General features: G+C 37.5%; 1 protein-coding gene across 1 annotated transcript; it reads right to left on the minus strand.

Annotated features, from left to right (window-relative positions):
• Positions 1–3313: 3313 nt before the first annotated feature.
• On the minus strand, positions 3314–11269 carry znf330 (zinc finger protein 330). The gene is made up of 10 exons (XM_028448546.1): positions 11217–11269; positions 10693–10846; positions 10586–10605; positions 10412–10482; positions 7845–7921; positions 7537–7663; positions 7354–7458; positions 7179–7225; positions 4328–4445; positions 3314–3795 (listed from the first exon to the last, which is right to left on the minus strand). The coding sequence occupies exons 2-10, from the start codon at positions 10810–10812 to the stop codon at positions 3551–3553; spliced, it is 930 nt and encodes a 309-aa protein (XP_028304347.1). The 5' UTR covers positions 10813–10846; positions 11217–11269; the 3' UTR covers positions 3314–3550.
• Between the last annotated feature and the right edge of the window lie 101 nt (positions 11270–11370).

Genomic DNA, 11370 nt, shown 5'->3' on the forward strand with positions numbered 1-11370 from the left:
TTTCCAGAGTCACAACCTCCGAGATCAGAGATTTCCACACAGAGATAGAAGGAGGGTCCTCTCCAACCCATTTTACCATCATAGCTTTTCTTGCTAGCATTAAAAGGGACTGGATTACATTTTCATTGTTTTTTAAAGAGGCAGGGATCTTCCCAAGCAGACACATAAGTGGGTCTACTGACACCTGTTGACCTGTTGCTTTGCTAACACTTAAACATACTGCCCTCCAGAATGTTTGGACTTTTTTACATTCCCACAAACAGTGGAACCTGGTGCCTATGCAAGATTTACATTTGGGGCAGTTTGGTGCGGTTCCTGTTCTATACTTACTATAAATTTGCGGAGAGATGTAGATATGGTCCAAGATTTTATACTGTAATTCTTTATATCTGTTGCAAATTGAAATTCTGGAAGGCAGTCGTAAGATCTCATCCCATACATCATCATCTAGTACACATTTAAGCAAAGTGCACCAGGATGTCCTTAAGCATGACAATTTGCTCAAGTTCAAGCTCAATATCTCAGAGTAGAATTTGGATATGAAGTGTTTTTGTTGCTTACACCTGATAAAAAAAACGGTCCAGTAAGTTTGAGTCGTTTTGGATTTCCAATGAGTTGTTCTTCGTATACACAAAGTGCCTGATCTGTAAATATTTGTAAAAGTCTTTATTTGGTATATGATACTGATCCTTCAATGACTCAAATGTTTTAAATTTTCCATTCTCAAAGAGGTCAAGGATTCTAACAATACCCACTTTTCGCCAAGGTGTAAAGTTTGATCCTGTTCCCTGTGGTGAGAGCTCTGTATTATCTACCAATGTTATTAAGAGTGAGAGAGGATGAGTGTTATTGAACATTTTCACACATTTCTTCCATGCCCACAATACATGAGTTATCAACGGGTTATCCTTAGCTGTGCGTGGAATTTCCTTCAGGCTTTTGCCCAGTAGGTTCACAGGAGAGAGGGGTTTACATATAAACGATTCAATATCTAACCAGGGAGAGTCCGAGCCTCCATTCACCCACTCCTGGCTTGCAAAGATAGCACATAGTATTCTATGTTAGGAAGGCCCCATCCACCTTGCTCCCTCGGAAGATTGGATTCATTTTTAATGTTAAACAGTTGAAAAAACTTAAAATTTTTTACAAAATCCTTAAATTTTCCTCAAATTATGACATAATGTTTCCCTCAATTAAATAGAAATTGGTCACAAAATGATTGCTTGGATATTGTTGGTTTCTTACATATTTTGTATTTTATATATACATAAGAAGTGCAAACTAGGGCACAATAATAGGAATGTTGAAATTACTTGTTTTCCCGCATAAAATCTGTGGCCGCCTTGAGATCAAAGTGCTCCTTATTTGGCCCCCTAACTAAAATGAGTTTGACACCCCAGCCTTGTTCATTTGATTTCACAAACTATTATAATGTATTGAAGAAAATTTATGCTATTGGTCTTTATTTTGCATATTACTGCATTTCATCTGTACGTGCACCCCTGGTAGGGAATCACTGGTTGTGAACATTCTTCAGAAATTTTATACAAACAAATTGATCAGACATTTCTGAGACAGATCTAAAGTGTTCTGTCTTCTATTTTATACATGATTTTTGAAGTTTAATTAGAGTTGCTAGATATGTTTGCAAGTTAAGGCACAGAAGAAAAAAAATCTTTATGAAATGTTTTTTTTATTACTTTTACAAGACTAAACCAGACTTGGACAATGAACATAATTTTGTTTTATTCTGATGAAGCTTAAATAAAGAAGCCTGACCTTTCTTTGAGACGACATGGCTTGTACTGACCAAAATCAACCAAACCTTCATTAATTATTTGTATAGGACGTCATTGCAAATGCAACGACAGTTGGCAAAAACAGCTAACAGAGCTCTATCTCGACTACGAAGAAATGCACACACTGCGATTTTAATTACACAGTTGCGCAATCTCACATGACTTCCTTGACAAGTAGAAAAAGAAACCTAACGGAACCAGTCAAACTCCTATAGCTGTAGTTTAATTAAAGACACTTTTGTAGCGCTCGGTGAGTTTAGTACGTGTCAAACTAAAGGCCCGGGGTCCAATTCTGCCCCCCAGGAGACAGTAAAAATTACAGAGAAAACATGAATTCTTGTGTAAATTACCAAATAATCCAGTTGTAGATATCTCAAATTCACCATTTTAATGAAACTCTACAATATTTTGAGGGGCTTGCCATTTGACTTTGTTCATATCACATGAATGCAGTCATTTTGAATTCCAAATTGTGGAAAGAACTTTAAATCTTTCCACAAATTTCACAAAAATTTTCACAAAATTCCTTTAAATTATTATTTTTTTAAATCAAGAATGTTTGAAGTGAAGATCCAGAAGGGACTGATATTAAACAAGGGCACAATTATGTTAAAATTATTTTTTTCACACCTAAAATCTGCTGCCCACTTGAAAATTGGTCTATATTTGGCCCCTGAACAAAAACGCATTTGACATCACTGGTTTAGTATGTACACAGCTTAGCTGCTCTCCCAAAGCTGGACATTTTCCCCCCAACAAAGATGATGTACATGCATTAAAGGTAGGGGAGGTAGTTTTCTCCAGATACACTTTTTAAATTTTTGGTTGAAATTTTCAATGTCCTGATAGGAATTAAGATCTTATCGGCTCTGAAAAAGGAATGAAGAAAATCTGTCATCTGTAGCCGCTGTAATACTTTGACCAATGGAAAAAAAACTGTTTTTTTAACCAATCATGTCTCCTGCGTGATCTCAACACCTCACGTGCAGGAGCCCACACTCAAAGCGAGTCACCAGTGACGGACTTAAAACAAAGTTTTTAGTCACGTTTTATAACATATATAATGAGAAAGTTTAGTGTTTACTTACTGCTGAATGTGATGACAAAGTTCCTACACAATACAAACAATGAGCTTAGATGAGCAGCAGCAGCAGCCTTTTTATGTACGTGAGTGAAGGACAGAGCACAGAGGGGAGGGGGGAGGAGGATAAAGGCGGAGCCATCCAGAAAGCTACATTCAAAATCACGCTAGCTTTCAAAAACCCCCTACCCTACATTTAAACTCCTTTGGTGATAGAAATGCTAATTGACACAGAGTAAGTGAACAAAATAAATGTAAGTGTGATTTAGCACTGCACCATGTAATACATCTAATTTTGTGATCCCTGCTCATCCAGGCACAAAGCTTGACTACATACTGCATGGGTTATAGAAACATTAACTCATTGTTTATCCCTGTGATATACCGGAACATGTTCAGGTTGACCAAAATACCAAAAAGAACTCCAAACCAATCAAACCTCCAGCACCTTTAATCTTATCTCTTGCTCTGTAACATTACATCTTGGTATGAAATTTATTTTTCTGATATCTTAAGGGAAAAAAAACTAACTTTAGACATTTGACCTATTAATGACAGTAGAAATCAGGTGCTGCTTTTAAAATGAATTTATATATTTGTTCCATCTTACAGACTCTTGAAGTTTGTTAAAAAATAATCCACTGCTGTTGTCTGCAGTCTCTGTATAGGATCAGGCAGCAGTCTCGTCCAGTTTAAGACCAGCAAGAGACTCAGAAGCCCCATCGTCGTCCTCATCTTCTTCATCCTCTTCATCCTCCTCATACTCGTCTTCATCATCATCCTCACCGTAGTCATCCTGTGGGTCTCCTCCTCCTCCTGACGCTACGTTCTTCCAGTAGGCGTCGTAGCCTGACGCTCCATCGTCGTAATAGTCGTCATCCGCCCCAGCCTGGCGACCAAACTTCAAGCTGCGAGCTGTGAAAAGTGAGACGATTGATCTTGATTAATCAGATGAATGAAACTTTAGTTAAGGTGAGTTTTGGGGTTCTGTAAATTCTGATGTATAAATAAATAACTTAATTTATCTAAATTATTGTCTATGTGGTTTTTCAGCACCTTGAACACAATGTCAATATACTGTAGATTACATTGATTATATTTATACTGGATAATTATTATGATTATACATAAATAACTGTAATTCCTATCTAAATAAGCACAGTTAGTGAGGATACTGTAAGAGTGAAGTAGCACAGTACATTTAGCATTTTCATTTGCTTTTACTGCACATCAATGAATTGTATTATTACAACTTTAAAGGATAAAATATAACCCACTTATTGAGGGCTAAAATCTTTTTTGTTTAGAAAAATGCAAAAATAAAATGTTTTTTATATTTTTCATGCAAAATAAAAAGTACAATGAAAGTTTAAAAGTCATTTCCTGTGTTCACATTACAATTTTGTCTAAACAGGAAGTTGAGGGTTGGATACTTGGACAAACTTACTGGACATGCTGAGGTCTTTGGTCTCCTGTGTCTCATGGCCACACTTTGGGCACGGTGGGGCTTTACCTTTCTCCTGTTTGAAGACCTTACTCTTGGCGTGGTCATCACAGTAACAGGCCTGTTAAAAAACCACAACCAAGTTATCACTTCCCTTATCTTGGGAAAGCAGAAACAAGTTCAAGATAGACTTTCAAAATATGAAAATCTGCATTAATTAGTGAAGTTAAAAAAAACGTAGTTCATTTTCTGCCTCATAAAAAGCTTCTCACTCATTTACCAGCTGTTGTTTCTTTTCGTATGCTAATGGTCAGATTCTTTGTTTACCTTTTTCTGAGCGGAAAGAGGGAGGCGGACGACTAGAGCCAGAGCTACTATCTAGGATGAGAAACATCCAAACTCCAGAAGTACATAAAGAAGATGCTCCAAAGTAAGCCTGGGCGATAAAACGCTAATGTATAATATATCATAATAGAGGTGTAATCGATAGAAAAATATGTGCGATAGAATGTTCGATAATTTCACTGAACCGTTAGAAAAACCCCGGAAACGACCGGCGACCCAGAACCGCAAAGCATTCTGGGAGATGCAGGCAGATGAACAGCTTGAACTGCTCCAAAGTAGCTGCGTACATTAGCAGTTTCATGTTTCACCGCAGATATACCGGTGCTTGGTTCCCGCAAACACATTGACAGAGAGAAAGATGAATGCTGAAAACTCCACTATAGCATGCTAAGCTAAGCTAACCCACAGACACATCAGACTGGGCTAAGAGCTCATGCTAACCACGGACAGACCAGGTAAAAAATACACGGCTTACTGTCATCAAACCACAAATGGCCACTGATTTACTTATTGTCAGATTTAACACTTGTATGGAAGAATAAAAGCTAACATGTCACACATTGTGTAACACAATTTCATTTAATTTAATTATATTTCACATGTTCAGACAAAGCTGGCCCCATCACAGTAATGTAACTATTGTGATAATTACACCAGAATATCCTGTTAGTACTGCTCTTAGTAATGAATGAATAAATTATCAAGTCTGATCTTGTTTAGTTATAGGAAGAGATATTTATCAACTATAATTTTATGTAACATTATCAGATATAAAATAATCAAGATTCAGCAGCAGTGGTTTATACTAAACAGTAAAAACACTATTGGAGTTATTTTCTTTTTTTTTTTTGAAAATGTTATTATAAATGAGGAAATAGATGCCAAAATTGCCCCCATAATATTTATATACATACCCTGCTGTTCATTTCATGTCAGAGATGTTAGTTCTACCTCAGGTGTGCACTGATAATTTATCAAATATGTTGCACATTTTGTTTGATTAAGCATTTATTTAATGTCTGTATTTGTTTATTTTTTAATTGAGGTTTTTAAGTTTATTTCCATTGTTTTATTTGAAACGTAATCTTTAAAAAGAGGTAAACAAAAGTAGGTAAAAAAATAAAAATAAATAATTACCGATATCGACTGATATGAAACACTTATATCGTAGAACATGTTTCAGGCATATCGCCCAGCCCTACTCCAAAGGATAACTTGCTCAGTGAAAGTCTCACCAGACAAGGACAATGTCGTAGAGGAGCACGAAACATGGAGGGAAAACCTCCTACATGGAGCACACCATTGTCAGATAGAGGAAGTGACTGATATCAAGAACCACCAGTGACTGGACAAACAGACAACCCACAGACACCAATCATCCTGATGCTACTTTATCACTTTCCATATGATGTCGATATTGCGGCCATGAGTACTGACTGATACCGATATTAATCCGATACGTTGTCAACCACACATACTTGCATGACTTATTTTGTAGTTTGGAACATTAGAAAAGTCTGGATCAAGTGACATTACTCAAACAGAGAACAATAGTCAGAGAAAAAATATACCCATTATTATAACCAACAGGTTATAATAATGATAATAATGATAATGATAATAATAATAATAATAATAATAATAATAATGCATTGGATTTTATGTTGCACTTTTTCATAGACACTCAAAGTCCTTTACAGAATTAAGGGATTATTCTTTCACTCCACACACAGTGGTGGTAAGCTATTATTGTAGCCACAGTTGCCCTGGGGCAGACTGACAGAAGCGAGGCAGCCATAGTGTGCCATCGGTCCCTCTGACCATCACCAACACACTACATTCATACTTGGCCCAGGGACACAACAACAGTGACTTAGCTCGAGTGGGATTCAAACCCCCGACTCTTTGGTTATTAAATGCCCCACTCTACCACTGATCTACAGTCGCCCCACGGTTGTTACATTCATTTTAACCCCAAACATAAAAATGTTCTACAATTAAAAAAATTTTTTTTTTTTTTTTTAAATGAATAAACTGATAATAAAAAAGACTGTGAAAAGTATCATTAATAAATCCAATAACAACAAAATTATGATTTTTAAGTGCAAAAAAAACCACTACTACAACCTAAACATAAGAACATTCCACTCTACTTCACTCAAGGATAACACGATCTGTTGCAAGTAATTCCATCTAGTCTAGTTTTATGTCTTTAAAGTACCCTAAAGCTACAGAAAGCTTTGTGAACCTGGTTTAAAATACACCACTACAATTGGGAAGAATAACTCCTGTTGTCAGAAAGGCTTAAATCAAACAAAATGGACACCATCTAGTTCAGCAATTGGCAGCTTTCCTATTTGTTCCCTGACAAAACTTAGGGTGTAACCTACTTCAAAAGGCGTAGCCTTAGAAAAACAAATCTTAACGGTCCCCAGTGATTGGATAAACATGCAGGAGGATGTGATCGTGGAGGTTTCTGTGCAAAGGATAAGAAAAAAGGTTCCCTCACCTTACAGCGCAGGCAGGAGTGCTGTCCCAGTCTGTTACAGGAAACACCTGAAACACAAACCACGGTGTAATAAACAATCACGTTTACCAGACTGCACACCAAAACCCTTCTGTGGAGAGGTAATGTGTTTACACATTAACCACAAATATGTTCTGAATGACAGAGAATGACTCACATTTGAATGTCTCTGCCTGAAGAACTTGGCAGCTGGCCTGGTGCTCAAACTGATCATCCTCGCACAGGAAGTTCTGACAGAACGAGCAGCGAAAAATCCGCCCTCCTATTCACATAGTCACAACAACTTAATGTCTTCACTGTCATGCTTATGTGAGCTGGTGAAATTGAATCAATCTCTCACCATGGTCCCAGACACTGCGCTCGCACTCGATGCAGTCTGCATCAGTCAGCGGACACACACAGGAGTGAGTGCTCAGACATTTCCTCCCGTGGCACACCCAGGCTTCACAGAAGTCACATACAGCCCCCTTGTTGAAAAGACGAGAAGTTCACAAGCATTAGGAACATCCCTACAGAGGCAGAGACGATAGTAACACTACTCCAGCTCATTTATTGTCTTCCATCTTAAACACCATCCACATTCGGCTTATATTAAGATTATATTCACTTGCCAATGAGCACAAACAGTGTTGGAGACGTGGAACTCACCACCATGCCCATTCCAGTGCTGTGAATTCCAGGATGCTTGATGACACAATCTGATGACTTCATGCACTTTGTTTTACCTAAAAAAAAAATAAATAAAAAAATAAAAATTTTTAAGGTATGTACTCACATAATTCTCCATCACAGTGTCTTTAATTTGGTAATCATTTTCAAAATATAGATTTGCTTTACCGGTGAGTACAAACACTACAGACATGCAGGAATTTAATGATGATGTTATTTGAGTCAGTGATTCTCAACTGGTGGGTCGCGGACCTGTACTGGGTGGGTCGCGAACAGCTGGTCAAAAATTAATTAATACTTAATGTCTCTCGTGTTGGACTTGTCTTTTATTTTGAAAGAAACTTTTCTTTTGACAGTCATGCTGTGAAATGCATGTTACACAGGAAAATATATAGATTTATGTTTAAAAAAAGATTATATATGTGTGTTTTCAACAGCTGTTTTAGAAAAAATTAATGTGGTTGGTTGAATAAAAAAAAACTGGGTCACGATTTAATGACCGTGGTAAAATGTGGGTCCCAGGGTGAGACCAGTTGAGAACCCCTGATTTAAGTGATTTCCTACTCAAATATAAATATATGGCTGCACAGAGTTCAGCAGGAGGAACTGGTTTTAAGTCAGATTGTAAATCTAGAGCAGATGCACTTATTTGAAATAAAAATAAATAAATAAAAATAAAATGTGCATGCCGGGCTGTCCAGGAGCAACACTTATCTTGCTAATGCCTTGCATCGGTGATCACCCAAAGACACACTTGACTTCCATAGAAATAGTTGAAGATGATCTCATCTTACAGCAGTTACAAAAAAGCCGACACAATTCACACACCGTGTTTACCAGGAAACACTAAGGCTTCCTATCCAGTGGAAGTTTCAGTGATAAATCTAGTCTACAGTTTGTTCACCTGCATTTTAAAGATGATGGTAATGTAGGGTACAACCTGTCTAATCAAACCAATCTATTAGAGCACTCACACACACTAATTTAGTCCGTACAACTTTAGAGACCAATAAACCATAATCAATGCACTCATGTAGGAACATGCAAACACTTCATGCTCTCAAGCTACAATAAATATTCAAAGTCCTCCTTATTGTAAATGTAATTGGTGTAATTGGTGAATTAGTGAAATTATTTAATGTAGAACTCCATATTTTACTACATTTGCAGGTCTCCATTTAAAAGGAGATTTCTCATCTCTATGGGACTTCCTGGCAGTAACTGCGTAGTTGATAATTAATTACAATTACGGTGTAATTAGGGGGCCAAGCCCGCGGGGCCAGGGAACTGCGTATGTAAGCATACGCGGTTCCTAGGACCAGCGGTGCTAGGAACCCTATTGTAATCGTAAGGATTTTTATTATATTTATTATGTTTCCCCGGTAAAAGTGGTGCTGCAGGCTAAACCATGCAAGGTAGGGCGATGCCCTTTGGGGGGTCGGTCCAGACCACCCCGCATACCTTGGACGCAAAAATTCACATATGTCCGCCAGCAGGTGGCGCTATAACAAAGGTCAATGCGTTTTGGCCAATAACTCCCACACCGTTTGTTGCAAATTTAAAACCTTCATATCCACAGATTCCTTGACTAGCACTGAATCACCTGGGCTAGGCCACGCCCATTTCCGCCTGAACTTCTCGCGGAGCAAAATCGCAAAAACTGGAAAACCTACTTTTTCGAAATCCTCCTTGGGGTTTTGTCCAATCAGCGTGAAACTTGGCACGTTTCACTCGCCACAAGACCGTCATCCTTTGTGACGTACTTCCACGGGCTCCGCGAAACCTGTGGGCCGAGTCGCGCGGGAAGGCTTGGCCCCCTTTCATAACTGCTTGCAGTTCTAGTTATAATTGTAACTGTAATTAAAAACATTTGTTGCTGTTGTCATCATAACTGAATTGTAATTGAGTTCAGATAATTGACTTTGTAATGGAAAATCTAAAAAAAAAAAAACTATTTCATTAAAATGCAAGTTCTATGGCTTAACAGGGTTAGTGAATTTTACATCTGATTGAAGACATTGGTCAAAACTGACCCGTTATCATAAATTATGCTAACACAAGTGGAAGGATACGTTTTATTGGCGTATTTATTGAAGGCTCAGTAATTGTGATTAATTGAATTTGAACTTTAGTAATTGAGAACGTAACTATAATTGACTTTCAGTAGAAAAATAATAATTGTAATTTTAATTGTAATTGGAAAAAATGCTCGTCACCGTAATCAAGATTTAGTCGTAATTGAACATGGATAATTGAAGACATGATTGTAATTTAAAAAAAAATGTAATTAACCCCATCCCTGCTTCCTGGTAAACAAAGGTAAAAGAAAAAGTAATTTTAAAAAAATTAAATTCTACCAAGATTTCAGCAGCTTTTAGCTTCGTCAAACAATTAAGATTTGAGTCACACATATTAAAGGTCCTTCCAGCAGTGTCTCAGGAATAATGTTTATCCATTTGTACACCTAACCCATCTAGTGATGGTGTAATAATTTAATCTAAGTAAGGAGGATAAATGAATGAATGGAGACCCGTGTTTCTACTCACCACACTGAGCGCAGACAGGCAGCTTCTGCACTGAGCTGCAGAAGTAACAGAATGCTCTGTTCTTCTGTTTTCTGTTAGGATTCATTACATAGAAGCCATTTTTAGCACAAACCTCGAATTATAATTTATCATAAGCAGTTCAATGTGTAAAGAATAAATGTATGTTTGGCTTACCTCTGACACTTATCACACTCCTACAGAACAAAAACAACAACATACAGTTAGTTAAACTCATGACGTGTGTGCATGGCTGTGGTGCTACTGGTGGGTTGGTGACACACCATGTTGGAGTTGCACGGGTGTTTGGCCACATCCACATGTTCCCGGTTAGCTCGACTCTGTTTCTCTCTCTCTTTGCGGCTTTCGGCCTTTTTTCGGGCGCCGGTCTTCTTTTTTGGCATTTCGGGATTCCCAGTGAACGCTGGGATCGTTTAGCTTCATATAAAATAAAACAAACACAAATGTAACCAGTACAGAATACACACGGGGACAAATTCAGATTGTTTTTTTGTTTTTTTTAACAACACTCAGCTACAGTCAGAAACACGCAAAGGCAAATTAAACGAGAGGGTTAACATTTCTAACATAATACTACTTTTATTAAATAAACTAGGTCAAATGTCAGTTCATCCAGCGGCTCCAGCTTATCAAATACACCGACACAAAATGTCCCTTACTGTACACTAAAGTCATCTGTGCTCACTGTAAAAAGGACAAAACTAGCTAGAAATTTCATCAATAGCATCATATATTTAGTGTTATAAAGATTAAAGATTATATGTGTAATAATGTTTTGTTTTTTTACCCAAAACGATGAACACGGTGAATTCTGCCGAGTCCGTCTTTTAAAAGTGTCCGTAGGAAACACAAACAAAACAAAAGGTTCCGCCGGTGTAAACTTATTCCCCTCGACCAGCAGCAAAACCAAAAGAATATTTTCGGATTCAAATACATCAGTA

The sequence above is a fragment of the Gouania willdenowi genome, chromosome 1, assembly GCF_900634775.1.
Source record: "Gouania willdenowi chromosome 1, fGouWil2.1, whole genome shotgun sequence".
Taxonomy (NCBI): Eukaryota; Metazoa; Chordata; class Actinopteri; order Blenniiformes; family Gobiesocidae; genus Gouania; species Gouania willdenowi.

Coding starts and splice junctions, on each gene's coding strand:
- znf330 (XM_028448546.1), bottom strand. CDS start 10,812: ATGCCAAAAAAGAAGACCGGCGCCCGAAAAAAGGCCGAAAGCCGCAAA. Junction 7,664..7,844: donor GCACTGGAATGGGCATGGTG/GTGAGTTCCACG, acceptor CTTTTCAACAAG/GGGGCTGTATGTGACTTCTG. Junction 7,459..7,536: donor GCGCAGTGTCTGGGACCATG/GTGAGAGATTGA, acceptor CTATGTGAATAG/GAGGGCGGATTTTTCGCTGC.